This window comes from Scardinius erythrophthalmus (assembly GCF_964197995.2).
Source record: "Scardinius erythrophthalmus genome assembly, chromosome: 17".
NCBI lineage: Eukaryota > Metazoa > Chordata > Actinopteri > Cypriniformes > Leuciscidae > Scardinius > Scardinius erythrophthalmus.
Window position 1 is genome coordinate 24,123,914 of NC_138237.1, and position 26,323 is coordinate 24,150,236.

The 26,323-nt window shown below is 40.4% G+C and overlaps 2 protein-coding genes and 1 long non-coding RNA gene across 4 annotated transcripts in view; 1 reads left to right on the plus strand and 2 right to left on the minus strand.

Moving 5' to 3' along the window:
• The window catches only part of ssh2b (slingshot protein phosphatase 2b), a 38,107-nt gene extending 22,618 nt beyond the window's left edge, over positions 1-15,489 (minus strand). The window contains exons 1-2 of one of the 2 annotated variants that reach the window (XM_081391526.1): positions 15,299-15,489; positions 5,975-6,018 (exon numbers count right to left, since the gene is read on the minus strand). In XM_081391526.1, coding sequence (XP_081247652.1) covers positions 5,975-6,018; positions 15,299-15,361 — 107 coding nt within the window. In that variant the 5' untranslated portion in view covers positions 15,362-15,489. Of the gene's footprint in view, positions 1-5,974; positions 6,019-6,525; positions 6,629-15,298 lie in introns of those variants that run through there. The other variant, XM_081391525.1, reaches the window with a different exon arrangement.
• Positions 15,490-17,394: 1,905 nt separating this feature from the next.
• On the plus strand, positions 17,395-23,384 carry nsrp1 (nuclear speckle splicing regulatory protein 1). The gene is made up of 7 exons (XM_081391192.1): positions 17,395-17,639; positions 18,515-18,602; positions 18,687-18,743; positions 18,836-18,964; positions 19,452-19,659; positions 19,739-19,841; positions 20,819-23,384. The coding sequence occupies exons 1-7, from the start codon at positions 17,620-17,622 to the stop codon at positions 21,645-21,647; spliced, it is 1,434 nt and encodes a 477-aa protein (XP_081247318.1). The 5' UTR covers positions 17,395-17,619; the 3' UTR covers positions 21,648-23,384.
• On the minus strand, positions 23,268-23,937 carry LOC308705900. Its single transcript, XR_014031982.1, has 3 exons — positions 23,804-23,937; positions 23,584-23,612; positions 23,268-23,381 (listed from the first exon to the last, which is right to left on the minus strand). It is a non-coding gene; the product is annotated as an uncharacterized lncRNA (long non-coding RNA).
• Between the last annotated feature and the right edge of the window lie 2,386 nt (positions 23,938-26,323).

Genomic DNA, 26,323 nt, shown 5'->3' on the forward strand with positions numbered 1-26,323 from the left:
GAAACCATCAATAATTTGCTATTTTTGGGTCAATATGACCTTAATCAGACATACTTCTTCACAGGTGTTCACACAGTATGTGTTCTTGAAAATAGCAAATTATTCTTAATATAACGTATGGTACACGATGGTACAAAGGCTTCTGCTTGCATGTATGGCTTTAGCAGTGTTGTTTTAAAGGGGATGACAGTAGAGACATGACTTGTCCAAGAGGGTTTTATAACGTAAAAAAAACAAATAAATAAATCGTCAACATTATTATCATGACCCATGCCTAATTTACCTAGGTTGATTTTTTCTTATAAAGGGATTAGCCTATTTATTTTGCATACGGCAGATAACACCTTTCCTAAAAAAAAAAACTAAATAAGCAACATGGATAACACTTGGACAACCAATTATTTTTTATAGATGTGAGAAAAGGATTGCTCAGAAATTGTGGGAATATTATCAGTAGTACATATAAAACACAGCTGTTCATACATGAAAAACAGTACGGTAGCACCTGCAGACCATCAAGAGGCTGTTCCACTAAAGGCCATCAGCACGTTATCAGAACACACGTGACTGACCCCGTGTCAATATGTATTTAACACAGAAGAAAGTTTATATTCATATATATGCAACAAAAAAAAAGAGAAATTAAAATTCTTTTTAAAAATCTTCTATTGTAATTCTGCAATTCACCAAATGAGTGAAATTAAAAAAAATAAACTATATGAATGACCACCATTCAAATGTTTGGGGTCGATAAGATTGTAAAAATGTTTTTAGAAGGACACTTATGCTCACAAAGTATCAAAAAAACCTGTAAAAACAATAATACTCTATATTTTCAGCATCATTACTCCAATCGTCAGTGTCACATGATCCTTCAGAAATCATTCTAATTTGTTGATTTGCTGCTCAAGGAACATTTCTAAATATCATCAATGTTAAAAACTATGGTTGCCAGAAATACCGTAAAAAATACTGTGACAATGCAGTTTTACAGGATAGGCGACCTGTATTTTTTAAACTATATTTAATTAAGTGATATAATGTTAAAAAACTAACTACCAAAAACTGCCTTTTTACCAAAATGAACTAATAACCACCACAATAATACAGGAGGCTCAATAGAAAGCCATGATAAATCAGAGACCAGCGTAGGCATTCTGTTCATAAAACATGGTCATCAATACTCATATGGGCGGTGCACAGGGTCATACACACAAACACAAAACACCATCAGGGTAACACACAACTTGCTTCAGACTTGCTCTATTTGTTTACCACTGCCACATGCTGATGACATTTTATTCTATACCAACTTGCGTTGAAGCCTACGATTCAATAGGTACCATCATCGTACAGTCTACATACATGTCGTACCCAAGTTTATTAGATCCATGTCGTGCAGTGTGATTTGTAATGATCTTATTAGATTGCCGGAATCGCACAGTCTGTAGCAGAGTCACCTGCTTAAACAAATCTTATTTTTCTTTAGGTCAGTCTAACGATCACAGCTTAGAGACAAATAAGTACAAGATTCTTTTAACAAAGTAAATCTACAATAAAAAGTAAAACAATTAGTATGCTAGATCAGTCATGAACAAAACCATGACATCTCCACAAAACCGCAAACACAACAATCTTGAATCAACCTGTCTCGTCTCAATTCCCTCCCTCCCGTGTTTTTACCAGCAGTGACTCCATCCCTGTTTTGACTTGTTTTAAATGCAGCTCTACTCACCCTTCTGGTGCCCTTCAGCACTGACTAACAAAAACCACTCCAGTGGAAACCATTGCTTGCAGCTAGGGGTTAAACGGATCGCAGTTGATCCGTACGGACCAGGCTGTAAGGTTTGGGACTAGGGGTGTGACGATACACTCATGTCACGATGCGATATATGTCACGATGCGATACTATTGCGATATTTTAAGCCAAAATAAAAAATGACTTATCTTCATTTGTGCATGGAAGTTGAAGGAAAATCGTATAGGTTTGAAACATCATGAGGGTGATTACATGACAGAATTTACATTTTTGGGTGAATTATACCTTATAAATACAGTAAGCTGAGCCTTTATCAGTTAATCTAGTAGTTTTGCTGTGGTATTAAGTGTGCATTAAGCAATAAACGGAAAGCAAAGTCACATTTGCCACTCTTATGTGGCACTTTTTGTGGCAAATTGCACTTTTTTTTTTTTTTGCTGATCCAAATGCATTCAGCCCTATTCTTCATAAATCAGAATATATTAGCCTTGTTCTAAGACAGAACAATATTTCTAAACGCCTTCTAAAAATCTACTGACGTTTACTGAAATTATCATGTTAAAGAACCAACAACACAAAAATGTATGATTAACTTTGGTTTTGGTGTTTCCCATTGTCAGCTTCAGACAAATACTGATTACTGCACCTCAATTAGATACAATTTATTCTGCTGCTATATTAAGTGTTATTATTAAGTGATATAAATATGCAAGCACACTAAAACTGTTAGGGTTGGGGTTAAATGATCCATGTATAACTGATTTAATATTCTACTGTTGACGATGAAAGAAATGGGAAATATTGCAGGATGCAGAAGTTCTTAAGTTCTAAACGATTTACGGAAACCCGACAAAACTTGCTTGTTTGGTGTGTCTGAGCAAACATAAGAGGAAAAACTACATCATGTTATCACAAAATGACTGTCAAACTTAACTTGACGATATCACTATGATGTCACTGCTATCATGGTAATAATGTCCATAGAAATCAGAACTGCAGCTCAATGATCTGTCAATCTACCGCATACAGTGTGTGTGTGTTGTGTGTGTGTGTGTGTGTGTGTGTGTGTGTGTGTGTGTGTGTGTGTGTGTGTTATTAAAGAGGTCTGATATCTGATGGCATATTCAATGACACTGATATATGAGAACTTTCCATCTCATTTGATACTCTCTCAAAAAAATGGAAGTAAACTCTTAGTCTCGAACTAATCATCATTTAGGGATGTCTGATTAAAATGTCACCGCTTTGCAACAGGAAAACAATATGATATGCGCATGAGACAAGAGCAAGTGAGGTATCAGTTTAGTTAAGGACAGTGCTATTGATTTCTGACAGAGCTCTAAAGATCTGAGATACCATAGAGCTAATAATATCTGTAGAGAAAATGATCTTGTAACATTGTTACATATTTTCAACTTTTCATGAACTTTTCATCATGAAAGTGAGAGCTTTTTTTACTCTGAGTCAATCTATTAAATCAATGTATTGCCATTATGTCATAAATTAGGAGTCATTAGAGATAATTTGTGAAGGTCCTTGTTTGTGTGACTGCGTAATGGACAACTTTTGTGACATGAAAGTCTGTGACATTATGTGACATTGTCTGTGACAAACTGTGACATTTAACATCTTCACATGAGTACCTCAAAGATCTATCGATCTATCAATACATTCACTTGTCATTCCAGTTAAAACTGTATTTAAAACTACTGGATTAATATAAAGCATACATCAAGCAGTATGTGCATTTTTATGTACAACTATCTGTATTGTTAAAACTGTTCTGTATTGTTAAAACTCATGTAGCCAATAAGACGCTCTCACATGTTTATTTTTTACCATTTTGGGAGAAGTATAATTAACATATGCGTTTATTTTTAACCATTTTGGGAGGAGTAAAATTTACATATGGTAAATTTACATATGTAAAATGTACATATGTAAATGCATCTGGTTTCAACAACAAGATGCATATACACGTGTATAGTTTCGTTTGGAATGCGTCTCAGACTCAGACAGAAGTGGTTTGGGTGATCGGATTTAAATCCATCTGCACATGGGGCCTGATGTACAAACGTTGTGTACGCACAAAAAGGGCATTTCACACACATATCAGGATTTATAGGTAAAAGGTTTTGTCACTTGCTATGTGAACAAAAAAAAAAAAACATGATTTGAAAAGATTAAATGTCACACTTGTGCTCAAAAATTCAAAAATTACCGTATTGGAAATGAATGGGAGATAAATTTCATCTAGTGAAAACTTTTAGTACTGTAGCCTGATAAAATTGTACTGAAAGCTCATTTATTTGAGATATCAAGCTCAAATTTGGAACACAACTTGTTTAGATTTATGCTTTGATTTTCTTGCCGTTATTTTAAAGTATATATTTCATGTAAAAATTGAAAATAGTATTTCTGTGCATTTTTCATAACTATAAGCGTAAAATTATGTTATTTTTTTAAGTAAACTTTTTTTCCACTTCAGCAATAATTTGCCTAGTGTCGTCTTTGAAAAGAGAAACTTAAGTCTGTGCTCTAAAGCATTCAAGATTTATGACAGTTTAAGTTTTAAATTTCATTTTCAGGTCTATGCTTAAAAAGTGAATAAATGGATTATAACTACAGCATAAATATAATTTAGTACCATAAAATCCCTAAAAATACATAATATTAAGTAAAAAAAATATTATAGAACTAAAATATAGCCTAGTACGTTAATTTTATTTTCAAAAAAAAAAAAAAAATTTAAATTTCATTTTTGACCAACACGCGAAGAGCACCAGATGTGTGCACCATCCGCATACTCTAGACCGCGTGTAAAAAAAACAAAACATTTCTGGCGAGAACAATGATCAATGTTTACACTTGACTGATATTATGGCAGACATTGCTGGATTCGTTCGCTAGGTAAAACGGTCGATTGCCCAGTTTGAATATAGGTCCGATGACGATACTGTACAATCATTGCGTTAATGTTGTGTGCAGGCAGACAGTTTCCTAATGATCCTCCTCGTCTGTGATATTCCCAACATTATGAAAAATACCATTGTATTTTGAAGGATAGAATTTGAAGGAAATGGTAAGATTTGCATGTTTTGTTTTAAAAATGTGTCAGTGAGTCAGTCAGTTGTATTTAAAGGGGTCATATAATGGTACATGCACTTTTACAAGTTGATTGCACTGAAATGTCTGTTGGCAGTGCCTGTACACAACCATCCTATCATGATTAAAATCCATCCAGTGGTTTTGTTTTAATCTCCTTATATGTTTGACCATCTATGAAATCAAGCCGTTCGATATTGTGACGTCATAAGATCGTACGCCCCTCCCACGATTGTGATTGACAGCCGTGCTTCAACACAAGACCCGCCCTGAGCGAGCTGTGACAGCCGTCATAGTAGTCCGCCATTGTTGTTATGCTGGAGTAGAATGGCGTCTACGCGATTGTGGTGTTCTGTTCTTAGATGTAATAAGGAACACAGCAGTCATTTGGATGTTCCTAAATCTGAGCCGTTGAAGATGCAGTGGCTGAGTTTTGTTTTTGAAGCGATATGCCCAAAGGATTGACGCGGGGATTCCCTCACGGGGATTCCCCACGATCGTCCATGCTTTCATGTTTACGCGAATCATTTCACACCAGACAGCTTTACAAACGAGAAAAAACGGATCGGTACCAACGTGTTACTGCTGAACCTCCAGAAGATGTGAGTGTAATGTTTTATTAACCTTTATATTAGTATTTATATTAATCTTTGCGAAATTTGCAAGCCTTGCTGCAGGCTTCACAATGAATGCGTCTAAGGTTTACACTCAGGGTGCATTACGGCATGTTTTCTATGTACGACGTTCTCAATATAATTCATAATCACATGTTTATAACGAATAACACGTGGTTATTGTGTTAGATACGGTGTACCCACAGAACAGAGGGGCGGGGTGAGCAAAGCTCATTATCATTTAAAGACACATGCACTGAAACGGCGTGCTGAAAACAGAGCTGTTTTTGACCAGGTAAAATTAGTGTTTTCTTACAATACTAATGAGAATTTTTAATTAAAGTATATTACAAACTTTTAATTTAGACCCTAAAGAATCATATTAGCTTGTACAAAAATGGCATTATATGACCCCTTTAAAATGCAAAAAATAAGTAGGCCTATCAGTTTGCATTAAATGACGTAAGGCTTCATTGAGAATGAATTTTTCTTTTACCTTCTAGGCTGAGACCGGCGGTCATCTTCCCCACTGCCAGACTCCTTAAAAAAAAAAAAAAGGAAACAGATTTATTATTCTTATTAATCTGTAGCATGGCATATTACCTCTGGTTGTAAAATTAGCTGCGTTTCCATTACCCTTCAAATTGTGCAAATTGAAATTGCGAATTTAAAATACGCCCAATGGAAAACCAATATATCGCAAGAAAGTTTTTATGCTTACATAAGGAGGTTCCCTTACGAGAACGTTCTCTCGTACTGCGTTGCAAACGCTATGGGAAAACTCCTTTTCTCGAGAATATTGAAGCCTTTATTTTAAAACGCATTTGCTACAGCACAGGCGAGAGCATCAGACCCACGTGAGTGAGCTGATAGGCTGTGCTGTGGGCAACTGCACGAACCAATGGCGGATAGACAGAAGCGCGCGAGCCAATCAGGGCGCTTGGCGCTCTGTCACTGTCAAGCGCGCGAAACTACACGTGACCATAACATATAAATACAGATAGAATCCGCCATTTGACAGATTTAATCTCCTTCAGCTCGACTCACCTCGTCGCTGATTTTCTCCGGTCGTAAGAAGCCCTCGTCGTGGAAAAGCCGTCCAGCGGAACAGCTTCGCATCCCGGCATCTCGCCAGCCGAGCGTTTCCCTGTGGCATCCGACGAAAAATTATATCCTTTTCATTGCATATTTATCTAAAAGAGCAAACCGCTGTTTTCACAGCGCGGCATAATGCCTCTCTCCATCTGTGAGAGCTGCGGGGTCTCCCTGCATGCATCCGACGGACACACCCAGTGTGCGGCCTGCCTCGGCCCTGAGCACGCCGAGGCAGCGCTCATGAAAGGCGGCTGCCAATTCTGCGACGGGATGCCTGTCTCCGTTCTCCGTTCAAGGCTGTCTTCGACGGTGACCGATTCCGCCCACCTTCCGTCTTCGGCGCCCCACGAGCCCCGTAGGAAGAAGCGGCGCGATCAGAGGCGTCCTGAGCGCGGTGAGTTTAGCGAGTGCACGCCGGGCCTTTCTCCTCGTGCCTCGCCCACGCCTTCTTCGCCTGTCCTGTTCTCTCGGAGCGAGCAGCGCCCCTCGTCTGAAGCGGCTGGACTCGTCTCTTTCGGCGCATCTCCGGATGACGTCGATGACGCACTTTCTATGGCGGCATCTGAGAGCGAGGATTGGTCGGGCTCCGCGGACCCCGCCCCCCCCTCTCAGCTAGAGTTTTCTGATACTCGAGCGAGCATTGACGCCGAACTTCTCCGTGTCATGTCTCGCGCCGTTGACGAGTTGGGACTCGATTGGCTTTCTCCAGCTGAGCCCGCCAGAAGCCGCCTCGATGAATGGTACCTGCCGGGGCGCCAGCAGGCCCCTCGTCAGCGCGCCGCTCCATTTATGCCTGAGGTTCACGAAGAGCTCACAAAATGCTGGCGCGCGCCCTTTTCAGCGCGAACGCGCTCATCTGCCTCTTCTACGCTCTCCACTGTTGACGGCGCTGAAGAGAAAGGATATGTGTCTCTCCCCCCACTGGAGGAAGCGGTCGCTGCACACTTATGCCCCCCCACTGCAGGTAGTTGGAGGTATAAGACGGTGCACCCTTCTAAGCCTTGCAGAACTACTTCGGCCATTGCCAGCCGCGCATACGCTGCCGCCGGTCAAGCCGCCTCTGCACTTCACGCCATGGCGACGCTTCAAGCCTTCCAGGCCAAACTTCTCCGTTCCTTGGATGAGTCAGGCCCGGACCCAGACACATTTAAAGACCTCAGGAGTGCCACGGATCTGGCACTGAGGGCCGCGAAGACCACCGCTCAAGCCCTGGGCCGCAATATGGCCAGCCTAGTGGTAATGGAGCGCCACCTCTGGCTAAACTTAACCGAGATCAGGGACGCGGATAAATCTGCCTTCCTCGACTCGCCCGTCACAGCCTCAGGTCTCTTCGGCCCATCTGTCAGCGGCTTCGCCGATCGCTTCACTGAAGCTCAGAAGGCTTCCAGCGCCATGAGACACTTTCTACCAAAGCGCTCCAGCTCAGTCCAACGGCGCCCCAAGAGCACGCCACGACCTGAGAAAGTGGTGTCCCAGGTCCTCCAGCCCCGCCCAGCGGCTGAGACCAGTAAGCACATGAAGCCAGCGAAACGGTTCCCGTTCCCTAAGCGCCAGGGCCCGCGGCCGAAGCTGACGCTCGATCACGAGCCCAAGAAGCCGTCCTAACCGGCACAAAGAGGGGTCACTGTCCCGCTGCGGCCGGACCAGCCCCAAAAATCGCTCGACTACTGCTCACGGCACCCTCTTCAGTTCAGGCGGCTGCAGCAGTTCTAAATGCAGTTCATGGGCCCGTCACAGGTCACGCACCCCTGCAAACAAACGCTGTTTTAACAGCGACCCACACAAAGCACAAATCAAGCATAATTTCTCACATGCATACATGTCAGTCCGAGCCCCCCACTCTGGGTGTTCCAGATATGATAATGCCTCTAGCTCTGCGGGCTCTAGCTTGGCAAGCTATCCCCGGAGTTTCAGTATGGGTGATGAACATCATAAAGCATGGTTACTCGCTTCAGTTCGCCCGCAGACCACCGCGTTTTCGCGCGGTTATACAAACCACGGTAAGGGGCACATTGAGTCATGTCCTCCGCACCGAAGTGTTAAGTCTGCTGGCGAAAGGGGCCATCGAGAAGATCCCCCCTTCTCTGAGCGAGTCAGGTTTTTACAGCCGATACTTTCTTGTTCCAAAGAAAGACGGCGGCCTGAGACCCATTTTAGATCTCAGACATCTGAACAAGGCTCTCATGTCACGGCCGTTCAGAATGCTCACGACCAGACATATCCTGACGCAGATTCGCCCAGGCGACTGGTTTTTCTCAGTAGATCTGAAAGACGCTTCACATTCAAGTGAACCCCCACCACAGGCCATTCTTGAGATTCGCCTTCGAGGGGCAGACATACCAGTACACAGTTCTTCCATTTGGACTGGCACTAGCGCCTCGTACATTCATGAAGTGCATGGATGCAGCTCTCTCCCCCCTGAGACAGCGGGGAATGCGCATCCTAAACTACCTCGACGACTGGCTCATACTGACCCAGTCAGAGGCGGAGTCACATACTCACAAAGCCTGGCTCCTCAGCCATCTAGAATGTCTAGGGCTCAGGGTCAATGTTGCAAAGAGTGTTCTGTTGCCCAGCCAACGTATCACGTTCCTGGGAACAGTTCTCGACTCCGTACTTATGAGAGCATGGCCCACACCGGCCCGTGCTCTAACGATTCAGCAGCTCACGGCATCGTTCATAGAGGGCTCTCTTGTACCCCTCAGAACGTTTCAGAGGATCCTTGGCCTGATGGCCTCTGCATCATCAGTACTCCAACTAGGCCTACTGCGTATGCGTCCTCTTCAGCTGTGGCTGGCTCCTCTGGTGCCACCCCACGCCTGGCATTCAGGCCATTTGATTATCAAGGTGGACCAGCGCTGTGTTCAAGCCCTGGCCCCTTGGAAAAACGCCAGCTGGTACCAGCAGGGCGTAAGCATGGGGGTAGTTTCAGAGAGGAGGATGATTTCAACAGACGCCTCCAACTCCGGTTGGGGAGCTCTGTACGAGGGCAGGCCTGCCTCCGGCCTCTGGTCGAGCTCGGAGAAACGCCTACACATAAACTGCCTCGAAATGAGAGCAGTTTTTCTAGCCCTAAAAACATTCCTCCCATACCTGGCGGGACACCACGTGTTGGTACGGACGGACAACATGTCGGTGGTCTCTTACATAAATCGCCAGGGCGGCCTCAGGTCCCGCAACCTGTTTGCCATAGCCTCACAGCTCTTGCTATGGGCTCACACCAATCTGCGCTCGCTCAGGGCAGCTCACGTGCCAGGCACGTTGAATACAGGAGCAGACATGCTCTCTCGGGGCAGAGTTCCCCCAGAGGAATGGTCTCTCCACCCTCAGACAGTTCTCCTACTCTGGGAGGTCTTCGGGAAGGCAGAAGTAGATCTTTTCGCCTCAGAAGACAACTGTCAATGCCCAATCTTTTTCTCAAAGAGCAGGGATGCGTTGGCCCACGACTGGCCCAACCTTCCTCTCTATGCGTTCCCCCCGGTCTCGATGCTCCCTCAGGTCATCGAACGGATCAGGAACACGAAAAGCGCAGTGCTATTAGTAGCTCCTCTCTGGCGGACCCAGGTTTGGTTCCCAGAGTTGATGCAGCTGTCTGTAGCAGACCCGTGGCCAATCCCAGTGAGGCGCGACCTCCTGACTCAGGCCAACAGGACAATCTGGCATCCCCGTCCCGACTTATGGGCCCTACATGTATGGCCACTCAACGGGTACCCCAGAACCTCCCAGAGGGCGTCCTGAATACTATAAAGGAAGCTAGAGCTCCGTCTACCAGACGCCTCTATCTCAGTAAATGGTCAGTGTTTTCCAGCTGGTGTTTAGCTCGAGACCTCGACCCATACACTTGTGAAGTACCAAGAGTACTGTCTTTTCTACAGGAGATGTTGGACGCGGGTCGCTCCCCCTCCACTCTCAAAGTGTACGTGGCAGCCATTGCTGCTTTTCACGTATTGGAAGCCGGGGCCTCCTTAGGAAAAAGCGACCTTATAGTTCGCTTCCTCAGGGGCGCCAGGAGGCTTAACCCGCCTCGGCCACCGTCTGTTCCGGCCTGGGACCTCTCCTTGGTCCTGCGGGCTCTTAAGGGACCTCCCTTTGAACCACTTCAGTCAGCTGATCCTAAGTCTCTCTCTCTGAAAACCGCCCTGCTTCTAGCACTGGCGTCAGTAAAGAGAATAGGGGATTTACAGGCGCTGTCTACCAGCGCTTCCTGTCTGGAGTTTGGTCCTAATGACTCCAAGGTCATTCTTAGGCCAAGACATGGATATGTTCCTAAGGTGCTCTCAACTCCGTTCAGAGCCCAGGTTATTTCTCTGTCAGCTCTCCCCTCCTCCAAGGAGGATAGCGATTCTCTCATGCTTTGCCCAGTCAGAGCTTTGAGAATTTATCTGGAGCGTTCGGCCTCTTTCAGACAGTCTGAACAGCTCTTTGTGTGTTTCGGGGGCCGATCCAAGGGCCTCCCGGTCACTAAAACCACACTGTCCAGATGGATAGTTGACGCCATTGCCCTGGCTTACACCTCACTGGGCCTCTCTTGTCCCATAGGTGTTAGAGCTCATTCCACGAGAGGTGTTGCCTGTTCGTGGGCTTGGTCAAGTGGTATTCCCATTGAAGACATTTGTGCGGCGGCCGGCTGGTCCGCTCCGTCCACATTTGTGAGATTCTATAAGCTGGATGTCCCTGCTCTGCAGACATGCGTTCTTTCTGTCTAGACTCTGGCTCTGTGGATCCAGACTAGTTTTGAACCATGGTCACTTGGGTATTCCCATCTATAGCATATGTGCGGCGGCCGGATATCCGCTCCGTCCACATTGTTGAATTATAGCTTTAATGCCCTTGCTTGTAGCTACAGTTCTTCTGTCTAGACACTGGCTCTGTGACCCAGTCTAGTTGATATTGAACACACGGTTTTCACTTTGTGGGCTAAGTGACTGGCTCTGGCCAGATCCGATGAATTATAACTTTAATGTCCCTGCTTTGCAGTTACAGTCTTTTCAGTCTAGACTCTGGCTCTGCTGACCCAGACTAGTTTGATATTAAACACACGGCTATCACCTTGTGGGTTAAATGACTGGCTCTGGCCAGTCTTTATTACGGATAATTGATGGGCCCGATGTTCGGTCTCTTTTTATCCTGGCTATTCTGTACTTCCCGGAACTCTGGTGAGTCAGAGCGGCCAAAAGATTAATAGCACGGCGTTTTAAATGGAAACGTTCCCATAGCGTTTGCAACGCAGTACAAGAGAACGTTCTCGTAAGGGAACGTACTGGTTACTTTCGTAACCTCGGTTCCCTTAGAGATAAGGGAACGAGTACTGCGTTGCCTTGCCGTGCTATTTTTCTTATGGCAGGTTTGTCGCTTCAGTCGATTATACCTGTCAAATGGCGGATTCTATCTGTATTTATATGTTATGGTCACGTGTAGTTTCGCGCGCTTGACAGTGACAGAGCGCCAAGCGCCCTGATTGGCTCGCGCGCTTCTGTCTATCCGCCATTGGTTCGTGCAGTTGCCCACAGCACAGCCTATCAGCTCACTCACGTGGGTCTGATGCTCTCGCCTGTGCTGTAGCAAATGCGTTTTAAAATAAAGGCTTCAATATTCTCGAGAAAAGGAGTTTTCCCATAGCGTTTGCAACGCAGTACTCGTTCCCTTATCTCTAAGGGAACCGAGGTTACGAAAGTAACCAGTACGTTTTTCAGGCTATTTGAAAAAAGGAATATGTTGCAAAACTACCATCCTTGCCAATAAACGGATAGGCCTAGTTCACCCAAAAGTAAAAATGTTGTCATCGTTTACTCACTCAAATTGTTCCAACCCTGTATAAATGTCTTTGTTCTGCTGGACCAACTTGAGGGTGAGTAAATGACGACAGAATTTTTGGGTGAACTATCCCTTTAATGTTTGAATAATACACCTAGCCTATGTCTTTGATTAAAAATAATAGCTAGTGCAGTGGCTGCGATATACACGTAAACCAACATCCATTCCCATGGTTTTTGGAATGACTTGTAGCGAGAGGGAAAAAAAATGTTTTGGTCGCATAACATTGGTTAATGGAAACGTAGTAATTTCGCAATTAACATTTAGAAAATATTGCAAAGGTTTTGCGTAAATCCGTAATGGAAACCCGGCTTCTGAGGCTAAACAATAAGATGAAAATGCAATGTAGGCCTAAAGATTAGCATCAAAATCAATCTTTAATACAGGGGTCTTTTAAAGATATGCGTTCATGCAGAGACAGATTAGTGACACCTACTAAAATCAAATGTTTCATTTTATAAAGTTTCATAAGGATAGATTTGGTTGAAATTAACTTGATATTGTATTCCGCATATTTTCAATTTTCACAATTTATTTGAAAAAAAGTGTGGAGACCCCTACTTTAATCCATACATAGTAATAATAATCATAATACTAATTTGCTTTTTGCATACACTGATTATTTTGTGCACAAAAAAGTACTGGTGAGGCTGGCATCTTGCATTGCTAGCCTATATATTAATTGGACATCACTGAAAAATCACCCACAACTTGAACAAGTGCAATAATTGGTTCCCAATTGGAATGTCTAGTTCTGTACACCTACTCTGTCCAAGAAATCATGCAGCTTTCTTGCCAGTGATCAATAAATGCTATCCAACTTATATGGCTTATTAGACCTAATTTCAAATGCTGCACCATTTATTTGGGTCTAACACTTCAGATCAGTGCATAAACCTACATTATTATATTCAGAGCAGATGATCAAACGAAGAGATGGGGATTTCATGCTAAATGCATTTGAACGTTTTAAGAAGAGTTTGGAGTTTAAAGCCTAAAAGATTTTAAAATGAACAGTTCACAGAAGCATGATGCAACTTTATTCCAGAACATAAACAGACAAAGCGAGAGGCACAATATTATATTAAGACAGAGTATGATAAAGGCTGACAGGACATTTAGAAACTTGTTTTGTTTTATACACATGGCACAACCAGCTCAGTAAACTCTGAAGAAACTTCCACCAGACCAGTTGTGTGACAATAACAATTCTATTGCAAAAATACAGGGGGAACATTGTTGTTTTTAATGTAACAGAGCCACATCTGCATTTGAAAAACACTGCATCAATAAGCCTGAGATTTATCATGTTCAGAAATGCACTGAATGCACCAAAAAAGACGGGGCTGTCAGATAACCAATTCATCTCAAGTTACTCATGGCAGTCAGACATTACCCAAGATGGGCATGATTTTACATAAACCCAAATGAAAGTGTTTTGCATTATGGAAATGTTTGACTCCATGAAATCTGTGTTTGAATGAATTATTTGGTTTTAAGCAGAAAATGACTGGCAATCTAGACCTTCAAAAATATTTGACTATCCACTGCATACGTTCAAATAGCTTACAGTCATACACAGTTCACATTTGTGTATTAAAGCATTGTACAGCAGACTAAAACCGGATTTGTTGCATGTATAGTATTGGTACACCATAGACATCAAACAGGAGTCTCAAAAGAAGACAGTCTCACATGAGATTTCTCGCAGATGTCGTCACATGATACAAGACCTTAGAAAGACCAACGAAATTGCCTATAAGAGTTAACGTTTGTCCACTGGTAACCTAACAGATGATTTTTAACAAACAAGTCGGAAGGAAGTCTCTTTGAAGTAACCTGGGGTTAAGTGTACTGCTCAAAAGACAATAGTGAAAGCACATATTGGTTCCTAGAACCTGAATCATACTGACTCTTTACCAGCACCATCATGGCTGCAGTTTCAGTCACTAAATAGACAACAGTGAAATATACATACATATGACTATGTAGTGGTAAAAACGAATTGCTTCATCATTGCTCTTGGCCTTTATCTTTACATAAAAATTTACATTTCTCTAGGTCAAATGATGTCAAACAGGAGTATAAGGACCCACAGAGGCTGCAGGTGGTGTTAGGAAAATTTGAGACAAAAAATAGGCTAGTTTTTCTTGTGACATCTGTATTATTGCATGTAACACATTAGTATTTAACTTTATAATATTCATTCTGCTGTCTAAAGACTGATGGAAATGATGATTTATCACACATTTTATTTCTTTTATTGACAGCCTTGCTTTTAATAGTAATAAAATAAAACAATCTGCATATAATTGAAACACAAATGTATAATCCCTCCTTGCTTACAACACACACACACAGAATAGTTTGCATTTGTGTTTTTCTAGGGAGTTTCTCCTTGAAATCATATTTATTTTGAAAAAAAAAAATATATATATCAGTCTAGTTTTGTTTACTACTCTACAGACAGCCCGTTTACTACAACTGGCTCAGTTTTTAAGGGGGCAGCTGTGTTTACTTCCTGGTTCCAAGACGACTTTCGTTTGAAGACCAATCACATCGTCATAGTAACCTTTGCATATGAATATCACTATTTGACACATTGTCAAAGAGAAGCTTTGAGTCATTTGAGCAATTATCAAACACTTCCTGTCTGTGACATGCCACTGCAAACAACCGGTAGATTTAGCAGAAAATCTCAACGGCTGAGATACAGCCCATGTCAAACGCTCGCCAGATATTTGATGAGCCATATGGACAACAATGTAATTCCGAGTCTATATTTCACGCATGCGTGTTTCTCTAGCGTCTGAGGACAAACGGACCGTAGGAAACAGCGGAAATGAACCCAAAACTACCGAGGCGGTGGAAGGTGTCGGAGAAAAAAAAAGAAAAGATGCGAGTCACTCACCGAAACGCACGGGCTGGATGTTGCGCTTGGAGTAGGCGACCGCTGCACAGTTACCAACGCCATTCAGGCTCCGGTAAACGGATACCTGAGAGAAACTGGTGGTGGCGAGACAGACATAATTGTGTCAGAGGAGATCAGCCGCTGCTCGCCCGTTGCTACTGCTCTCTGTCGCGCTTCCTCTCTGTGACTCCTCTGCGCATGCGCCGGAACCGCCAGCTGTCAAGATTCAGTGGCCTCAAGCCATGGTTAACTGTGTGTGTACTGAACAGTCGTGAAATAAAGAGTTAAACAGCATTTTCAAAAGGTCCAGGTTGAGTTTCTCTTAATAATTTAGTCTATCTAAAAAAAATTATAATTTTTTTTTATATAAACTGCTATGAAATGCATTTAAAGCTAATTTAATAGTCCACACAAAAATGAAAATTCTGTCATCGTTTACACGTTCCAAACGTGTATTGTTCTCTTCTGTGGAACATAAAATGATATATTATGAAGAATGTTGATAACCAAACAGTTTCGTTTCGCATTGACTTCCATTTTATGGACAAAAAATTACAATGGGAGTCAAAGGGAACCGGAGCACTTTGATAACCAACATTCTTCAGAATATATATTTTTCCTGACATGAGGGTGAGTAAATGATAACAGCATTTTCATTTTGGTGTGATCTATCCCTTTAAAGCTTCCAACTATGGTTAATTGGTAAATAATAGCTTTACATTTTCATGGTTAAAGTAATTAAATTACAGTAATTAATTACTTAGTAATGCATTACACTCAACAACAACACACACACACATCTCTCTGTTTTCTCAGATAATGTGCAGACAGGAAATGGGTTTACAGACAAGCTGTGACTTTTCTTTTCTTTTGCTCGTAACCTCCACTCCCACACTGCTGCTTCACACATGCCAAAGCAAATGCAACCCAGTTCTTTGTAGGTCATGTGATACTCTGAAAGATGAATAGATAGTAGGCCTACAGTTTATTTTGCTTCATGACCAGTGTGAAGCCACCCAAAGCATTTGACACACACAACTTCATTTGTAGAGGAAACTTCCTCATACCTTATTTTACTCTATTTGCCTCTGACCATTCAACCAAATTCAGCGTTTACCTAAATCTCTCTGAATGGCATTAACAGTGAGAGTAGAGAGAGTAGAGAAAATGAGATTAGGATTACTGCAGGTGTAACAGAGTTTGGGTTAACGCTGAGATACAATACAAAGAATGCCATCCACTTTTAAGTAAATCATTTAACATTCAAATCAGGTATGGCACAGTAGGACACATTACAGAAAGAAAAACTGTTCACATACAGAAATCGGCAAAAATGTCGACTCTTATTTTTAAATGGACAAAAATAATTTATGGATGTATACCTATACACATAATAGAAATAAAGATTCTAAAAACAGATTATGCAAAAGTGGACCTGACTTTTAACCAGATCAGCCTTTGCAATAGGCCTATAATACATGGTCTTACATAATAGACCTTATAGGCATAAGACATATAAGATCAAATATGTATAGTACAAATATAATAGTAGCTACTGTACTGTCTGTTCTGTAAGAATGACTGCAACTTGCCAGGGGTGTGGCTTTTGATGATTTAGGGATTTATTAAAGAGATTGTCACCATCTAGTGGCAGCCTGTTCTGTATCTACTCGAACAGTTTCGTTCCTTTTTTTTTTTTTTTTTTTTTTTTTAGCATATGCCTACAAGAAAAACTTGACTATGGACATGCATTAAATGTAGCCTAGCCTACTAGGCTATTTCAATAATTATTAATAATATAAACAAATGTTTATCTCTCAATTTGCTTAAATTATTTCCTTTAAATGCCTTTATTTAAACATGTAAACATTTAATTGTTGAGAATTTTAGCAGATAGTGAAATGATAAAACCAATTTCTATTATATCGTCAGTAGAAATTTGTTTTCACTAGGCTATCTGCATGTGCCTTATTACTTTGTAAATTCAGTTACTAAACATGATTAAACTCCATTAATGTACAATTATAATCACGTTTCTATATATTTTATATTTGTGAAACGTTTTATGGACACTCCCAAAAGAAATGGGTCAAGTTGATGTTAAAAACCAGCAATATCGTTCGATTCGTATACGGTACTTTCACAAAAACGTAAACGCAATCAATGGGACTAATTTGTGATCACACGTAGGGTATTTTAATGTATCGTTGTTTTTTAAAATAATTGTGATTAATTACGATTCGATTCTGCTTTGTTGCTTCAACGTCGTATTGATCTTAAAGTTATCGAATCTGTGTACGCCAGATAGTTTTGGAAGCAAGATGGCGACCTCTGGTAAACAGTAAGTGCCTTAATTCTAATTTACAGTTATTTCGTCCCCTTACACAAGACATATGAAGAAATTATAGTTTATAATAATGGAGATGGAATGATGATTGTGTGTGCTTGTTGTTAAAGAGTATCTTGATAAGAACAAGCTAATCAAAATAGTCCGAGCCTCTGAGCTATTGCTGCTATCCCCAAAACACACGTGAATACAATAATATTAGCCACATTATAAATCATAAATAAATTGTATTCACATGTTGCATTTTACTAAAATCTCTAATTCGCTCTACGTAATATTATAGATTTTTTGTAGCTAACTGTCCTTATGAAATTGGGAGTGGTTTGCGTGGCTACCACTGCCAAGAAAAAAACAACTAAAACCAGCCTACGCCGTTTAGCTGGTCTTTGCTGGTTTAATCTGGACATAGCTGATTTAAGATGGTCAAAACAAAACCAGTGTTTGGGTGCTTTTAGCTGGTCAAAACCCCAACCAGTTATGATCAGGCTGTGAGATCGACAGCCAACCAGCTTAAGCTGATTTTAACTGGTTTAACTTTCCCCCCAGCAGAGACAATGGTTATATATATATATATATATATATATATATATATATATATATATATATATATATATATATATATATATATTTGAAGAGTTCAGATGCAAAAGCCTCTAAGTGCCATTTGAAAATTTCTTCTAGAATGATCATTTTTATCAAACTCGTATATTTAAGTTCAGTAATTTCACTTAAATGGCAATGAAGATTAGCTATTAATTGTCATTTAAGTGAAATTATGTTGAAGATGAAAATGTTAAACTAAACTTAACCATTACTTACAATGGATAGCCTACTAAGTCCTATTTCATACTGTCTTGTGTGCATTTAAGGTATGGGCTCATTTTGCCTCAGAAGAGTGCATCAAAATCTGCCCTTCTCTCCCGCCCCTCTGTGTTTGGAGATGATTCTGATGATGAGGTGACCGCTTCTATTAATCCGAATAAGACTTTCTCTACACTTAAATCAGTGTACTGTAATAAAACACAACCTCTTATATTGTAGACCTCTGTTGGGGAGAGCTTGAAGAAGGAGGCAGCCAAAAAGAAGATGATGAAGCAGGTGAGCATGGAATCCATGGCATCCCAACAACCTTTGGATAATTATTCCAGATTAATGGTGTTGAAATTATTTTGTTACACATCCCACTTCAGACCCGTCTTGAGATGCAAAAGGCACTTCAGGAGGACAGCACTGTCTATGAATATGACAACGTGTATGATGATATTCAGAAAGAGAGACTGGAAAGCAATAAAAAATTGCTAGGTGGCACAGATAAAAAGGTATATTTTAAAATTTTATAACAAAAAAAGTTGCTTTGTTCATTCAATAGACATTCTTAAGACCAATTCACACCTAGAATTATAACTATATAAGCAGCATTCACACTAATGGATGATATTGTTCTGTTTATTATAAGCATGTGTTACAGTTTTGTCATCTGTTACTTTAAATGGTCGAGCTCTTTAAAGCAGGATGGATTCTGATTGGCGGTCTAATGTTTTTATCATTCATTAGCTGGAAAAAAAATGTTTCTGAAAGGGATCTGAAAGTTGTTATTGTCATAGTGTGGACTTCCCTATTCTCATAGAATTAGAACGATTATTAAAACTTTTGATTTATTGTTCTAGTTATTGTTTTTGGTGTGGATGAACCTTGAGTTTAAATCAATATAAGTCTGTATAGCTGTTGTATTACTATATAATGCTTTGAAATAATTTTTTAAGTAGCACATGATCAATAGCTAATTGTTCACTTCAACATTTTCAGCCCAAGTATATTAACCAGCTGATCCGTGCAGTGGAGGAGAGAAAGAAGGAACAAGAACGTCGTGATGAGAGGAAAATTCAGAAGGAAAGAGAAGCAGAGGGCGAGATGTTTGCTGATAAAGAGGCTTTCGTCACCTCAGCGTATCGCCAGAAGCTTAAAGAAAGACAGGAAGAGATGGAGAGAGAGAAGAGGGAAGCAGCGTTAGAAGGTGAGTTCTTGAAGTGTAATGCAGTGTTATTATGAGTATTAAAATGGACATACTTAATAGTTTTCTTTTTCATTTTTAGCTGCTCTGGATGTCAAGAAGCAGAAGGATCTCAGTGGATTTTATCGACATCTTCTCAATCAGACAGTTGGAGAAGAGGCAGTTCCTGATCGTAGTGCTCAAAGGTGAGGCATATCCACCTTATCTTGCAATGCGGAAGCAAGATAATTCTTTAATTGCGTTACACACCAGAGTTTATGACTATGATAATAATACCAGTTTATGATTATGATCAAGCACTGTTTTTTGACTGCTAAAATAACTGGAAGTGGCTGACACCAGAATCAAAATGGCTGCACCTGCTCTTACATTACAAATAAAGTGGATATGTTTATCATAGATAAGTGCAAAACAAGCAGGAACTTCAAGCATAAAGTGCATGAAAACACAATTACATACCCCAGGTTAACATTAAATTGTTACAGGTAAATAGTCTTTCGTGCAGTTCTGCTCATAAGTTTACAAACCCCTTGTAAAACATGCAATGTGCTTAACATAAAAAAACCCTGCAAATTATAATCATTTAAAAAAATTGTAATAATTAAAAGCTTACATAAAAATAGCATAGTAAATAATAATTATTTTGGATTAAGAACCTGACTGTAATTAAGGTTATTTTCTGTATGTTGATAACACATAAATGAACATTTAATTTCATTTAAATTCATGTATTATGAGACGCGAGTTCAGTTCAAACGGCATCATATATCTGAAAAGGTTAAAGGGATAGTTCACCTAAAAATGAAACTTCTGTCATCATTTACTCACCTTCAAGTTGTTCCAAACGTGTACGAGTTTCCTCCTTCTGCTTCACACAAAAGATAATTAGAAGAATATGGGTAAGGATACAATGGAAGTCAATGGGGTCCTTCAACTGTTTGGTTACTGAAATTCTTCAAAATAACTACTTTTTAAGTTCAGCAGAAGAAATTCATTTAAATTGAGGGTGAGTAAATGATGACAGAATTTTCATTTTTGGGTGAACTATTCCTTTAACTACTCTTTTATTCTTTGTTACCTGTCGCATTTTAAATTGCTAACTATTTGAAAGTTTGTGAAAGCTCTAATAAAATGATTAATCTTCAACTTGAAATTGTTTTAGAGAGGAAAAAGCCACAAGCTCTGCAGCAGCAGAAAGGTCACCGACCCCGGAGCCCACACTGAAACAAAGAGAGAGCGAGGCTGAATCCCACAGTGATGAGGACCAGAGCGATAACAGAGCAGTGTTCAATAAAACAACCACAAGCGGCAACCACTCAAAACGCCAATACAGACAAAAATCCCCTCATTCAGACAGTGGTGATGAGCAAGACCGGGAGAGGAAAGATGTTAGAGACAGAAGTCTCAAAGATAGAGACAGGGATAGGACAAAGGAGAAAGAGAGGACGAGAGACAGAGATAGAGAGGACAAGCACAGTCATAGAAAGGAGGACAGGGACCGCAGAAGAGAGAGGGAACGAGACAGGGACAGAGAAGAGGACAGAGGCCGAGACAGGAGGGAAAGGGACAGAGACGACAGACATGGTAAGAGGGACAGACGAAACAGCAGTCCAAAAGACAGAGAACGGGAGCGGAAAGGAGAGCAAGATCGAGACAGAAGAGACAACAGCCCAAAGGACAGAGAACGGGACCGCAAAGGAGAGCGAGATCTGAGGGACAGAGAAAGCCAGAAAATGGATGGAGAAAGCCAGAAAATGGACAGCAAAGGGAAAATCGGGGATGAAGAAAAGATAAGCGAGGGGAAAACTGACATTGCTAAAGAAGAAGAAAAGGTAATGGAAACTGAAGATAAAGGTGAAGCAAAACAGGAACCTAGTAAATTTGCAAAACGCAGCTGTGACCAGACTGTAAATTCAGCCAGAGAGAGATACTTGGCTCGGCAAATTACTCGTTTTGCGGCGAAGCCCTACATTGAAAAAGATGACGACTAGCAAATGGATTGACCATTATATCTCACTTTTGAAGACATTGTATGTTTCCCTCTTTGAAACAGGAAATATTGGTTTGGTAAAGGCAAATAATTGAAATAATTTATGGTTTAAGAACATAGGGAGAATTGAGCTTGTTGGGTGCTTTTTTTTGTGTGAATTTCACTTTAAATGTGTAATTGTCCATTGGTGTTAATAAAATAAACTCAAATGGTACCAATTGTGGCAAAGCTTTTTTAGGGGCCGTTTACATGACATCGTTTTGAATTAAAAACGGAAAACTTGTGCGTTCTGGCCCAGCGCAACCTTCGTCTCTCTCTTGAATCCAACATGGAAGTGACTTAAACTGCAATTCATCGACTGGCCACTAGAGATAGGCTCCAAAAGAGTCATTCCCATAGAACCCCCATGTTAAAATGCCAAACTTTACAGCAGAAAACTGTTTACAGCCTTGTACAAAAAAATGGGTTTGGAATGAATAATATTTTATTATTTTCATGGCTGTGTTGAATAGGGATAGTTGACAACGTTGTCATCTGTATGCGAAAAATACTTCTGTTTTTAGCACATCATTGTCGTTTAATCATACCACCAGCAAAAGCCATTTTGCACCATGTTTTTTTGTGCTCATCAAGGTATTGTACTTGAGGCTTTTAATCAACAGAAATGGGGAAGGGCAATTAATTAGCCACTTCACCTTTATTTAAAGGTGATATTTCCCCATTGTATACAACATGCACAGGTCACTATCTCCTTCCCCACCATTGACGGAAATTTCTGTCATTTGTGAGAAAATGCTTCCCCACCACTGACGGAATTTTCCGGCTATGTTTTTTCACTGAAATATGCTAGGGGGCGCTATAACATCTTCTGAAAGTACTGAATTTCCTGATCAAAACAAATGCGAAGATGGAGAAACAAGCGAAGTAATAATGTGCATATGTAAAGTAACAAGATCAACATTCAGCAGCATAAATTAAAACCGCTTAATGTTACCGAATGAAATGTCGATCCAGGACGAGCTATAGGACTGCACAAGCATTAGGGGTGTTGAACGAACTACATATATATTGATCATTCTTCTGAATTCTCAGCTTTTTGCTCAAAATGTTGCTTTTATTAATGAAACCTACCCACATTCAAGTGTTGAATACATGAAGCTAGAATAAAACTGATTTTGTTGAAAAGCAGAGGGTCTGTACTTTCTTTTGATACATTGCATGTTCAGATATACAAAATATTGTGGGTGCCATGAAAATTGAGTAAAAAGGGGAAAAGAAAACACTGATGGTGAAAGAGTTAAAAGGGATAGTACACCCAAAAATTTAAATTGTGTACTCTCTCAAGTTGTTCCAAATCTGTAGAAATGTCTTCTGAACACAAAGGAAATTATTTTGAAGAATGCCAGTAACCAAACAGTTGATGGACCCCCATTGACTTCCATAGTATGCCCCACAACTGTTTGGTTATCCATATTCTTTAAAATATCTTCAAGCAAAATAAATTCATACAGGTTTGAACAACTGGAGTAAATTTTTGGGTGACATCCCTTTAAGGTGTTAACATCTGCATTGTAGGCAACAATTTCCCCTCACAGAAACAATGTAAAAAACACAAAATATGTGAATAAACAACTTTTATTGGGTTGAGTTTTTTTTTAAAGTTACAATACAAAGAAGTTCATAATACACAAAAGGAACTCAAAAAGCAGTCGTCCCAATCCCCTTCGTTTGAAATCTGGTGGGCAAAAAAAAAAAAAAAAAAAACCTTAAGATGATTCACATTTGCGGGCAATATTTCTGAAAAGCTTAACATTTTGTTTAGTCAGAAAACCGTTTATCACCACTGATCAATCTGACGGTAATTCCAGCTATCAGTTTAGGTTTCATCATTATAAAGAACTCAGGCAGTATTTAAGTAACATTCCTGTAAAACTCACCACAAATGCGTGAAGCCCTCGTAGAATATCTGCAAAAGACAGACAGATTGTTAAGGAGGGAACAGATAATACATGTGGGAAGTACCTCTTCCACATTTAGTGTGCTCAGAAAACCGTTTATCACCACTGATCAATCTGACGGTAATTCCAGCTATCAGTTTAGGTTTCATCATTATAAAGAAATCGGAGAGCATTTAAATAACATTTCTGCACAACTCACCAGAAATGTGTGAATACCTCGTAGAATATCTGCATAAGACAGAGAGATTGTTAAGGAACAGATCATACATGTGGGAAGTAACGTTACTTCTTCCTCATTAAGTGTGCTCAGAAAACCGATCATCACCACTGAACCATCTGACGGTAATTCCAGCTATTTTCAGTTTAGATTTCATCACAACACAGTATGAAAGAAAATTATTATTGTAAAATAGTGGGAACTGGGTCGATTGCGTCTTACCATAACTTCTCTGAACACATATTCACTGCGTCGCAACTTCAGAACAGAAAGACCTAACACGCGTGCGCCTCGTGACTTATATACACGAGTCGCTTGATGACGTAGTCCTTCCTGTTCTTCTGGTATTGAAAACACTAAGCGCGATCTGCTCATTTCTGCCAACTACTGGATTCATTTATAACCTAGAATTCGTACCTCAGGTCGTATTTTCGTTGATTCTTTTGGGGGCATTGATTTACTTTTGAGGTGTGACTTAGTTTGTTACTTACTAAAATGTAAATTGTCATCTTTTCATAGTCAGGTAGGATATTATTATATCGGAAACTGATATACAAGCACTATTTCCCCCCACATGGTTGTTCTTTGTGGAATAATAAGTGTTTCCTTATTAATATGTGTTCTTTCAGGACTGGATGGATAAAGGTGTCTGGTCCATTGTACACATTATGGATGGGGAAGGAAATGTCCTTATAACTTATAACTATAGTTATGACAATTTTTGTGAAAAATACCATATTATTTGTACTCGGAAATTGTTTCTTTGTTAAAAGCTGTTCCTGATGGTTTGGTTCAGCTGGTTAAAGGTGCATTGTGTTATTCACCGGTGATTCCAAGTCTTAATTCTGTGAAGGAGAGCTGTAAGATTAAAGTTTTAAGAACATTTGTAAATACAGAGACTTTCCTTCTAAAGTTAGAAAGAGACCTCTTGTTTTTGATTTTCCTAAAAAATAAAGTGGTTCAAATTAGAACAAGATTTCTCACTTTCCAAAGATAAAAGAGGTTCAGTTTAAAATTATGAATGATATTTATCCTTATAATGAGTTCCTCAGACACATATTTAATTTGGGTTATAATGAGTGCACCTTTTGTAAAGCAGACATAGAATCATTGGAACATTTATTTTATTTATGCAAATTCTCAAAGAAATTCTGGGATGACCTTTATGTTTGGTTAAGTTTTAAATATCTAATAGACTTTTATTTTAAATCTATAAAATATTTTTTTAATTATGATAGTGAATTAATTGGTTAACAATATTGGGATGTTGGCCATGCAGATTCTTTAAAGGAACATGCCGACTTTTTTGGACTTTAGCTTATTCACCGTATCCCCCAGAGTAAGATAAGTCCATACATGCATGTTTCATCTCCGTGCGTGCTGTAACTCTGTCTGACGCACCCACCGCTAGCCTAGCTTAGCACAAAGACTGGAGGTAAACGGCTCCAGCTAGCATACTGCTCCCAATAAGTGACAAAATAACGCCAACATTTTCCTATTTACATGTTGTGATTTGTCAAAGCATGTACAAATAAGTACATGAGACACAGCCATCTTCTAACTGTATACATACTGGGAACTATATTCTCAGAAGGAGAAGCACTGCTACTTGGGTGGAGTGATTTGCTCGCAGCAATCACTTCCCAGAAGTAGCATTTTATCGTGAGATCCCACCCCCTATGGGCGGGTTGAAGACATGCGGAACTAGCTCCTACTACTGGCTGTAGTCTCTAGCCTCTGGCCAAAAAAGCCTCCTATGATGCAAAATTTTGCGTCATCTGACGTTTTTTTCCAGACACACAATACAAAAATCTCTTGTCTCAGGGGGACATGAGGGGGGGAAGCACGGTCATTTGAAAATACTACCGGGTTTCTACAGATACAAAGCTTAATGCTAATTGGTGAAGTATCCATTTAATTTCAAAGTGCACATGCAGCCACCACAAAACAAGAGAACCAATCAAAAGCATCAGAATAGCATCACTTTACTAAACGGCCTTTATATGGCCGGAGGCATCGTGCACATCATAAACAGGCAAATAAACAATTATTCAACATATCCTTAGCCTGGGAAAACCCAGACAACTTCCGGCAAATTCAGATTTGCTCGAGAAGTAGTCTGGCAAAGAGCTCATTCAAGCTCACTTCCATGGCCTAGAAATTGCGGCACCAATCAGAAACGTTGAGGCGGGCTTTACACAATGACGATCGCTCTGATTGGTTTTAGGTCTATCCAATTGCGCCCAGAGGCATTTGAGCGACGTCCGTTCAACTTTTAAATGCATTATTATATTCAAATTGCAAACACATGAGGACAGTCTCCATGAAAGACCCACTGGCAGATGAACATGCTACTACATTTCTCTCCGAAATGGTAGGAAATTAAATTAGATTTAATAGAGGATTTTAACTGGGACAAGATGATTGACAGGGCAGTTTACGTGACAGGATGCACGCGACAGATCCGTCCGATAAAGATGACGAAGTAGTCTGTCCCAAAGC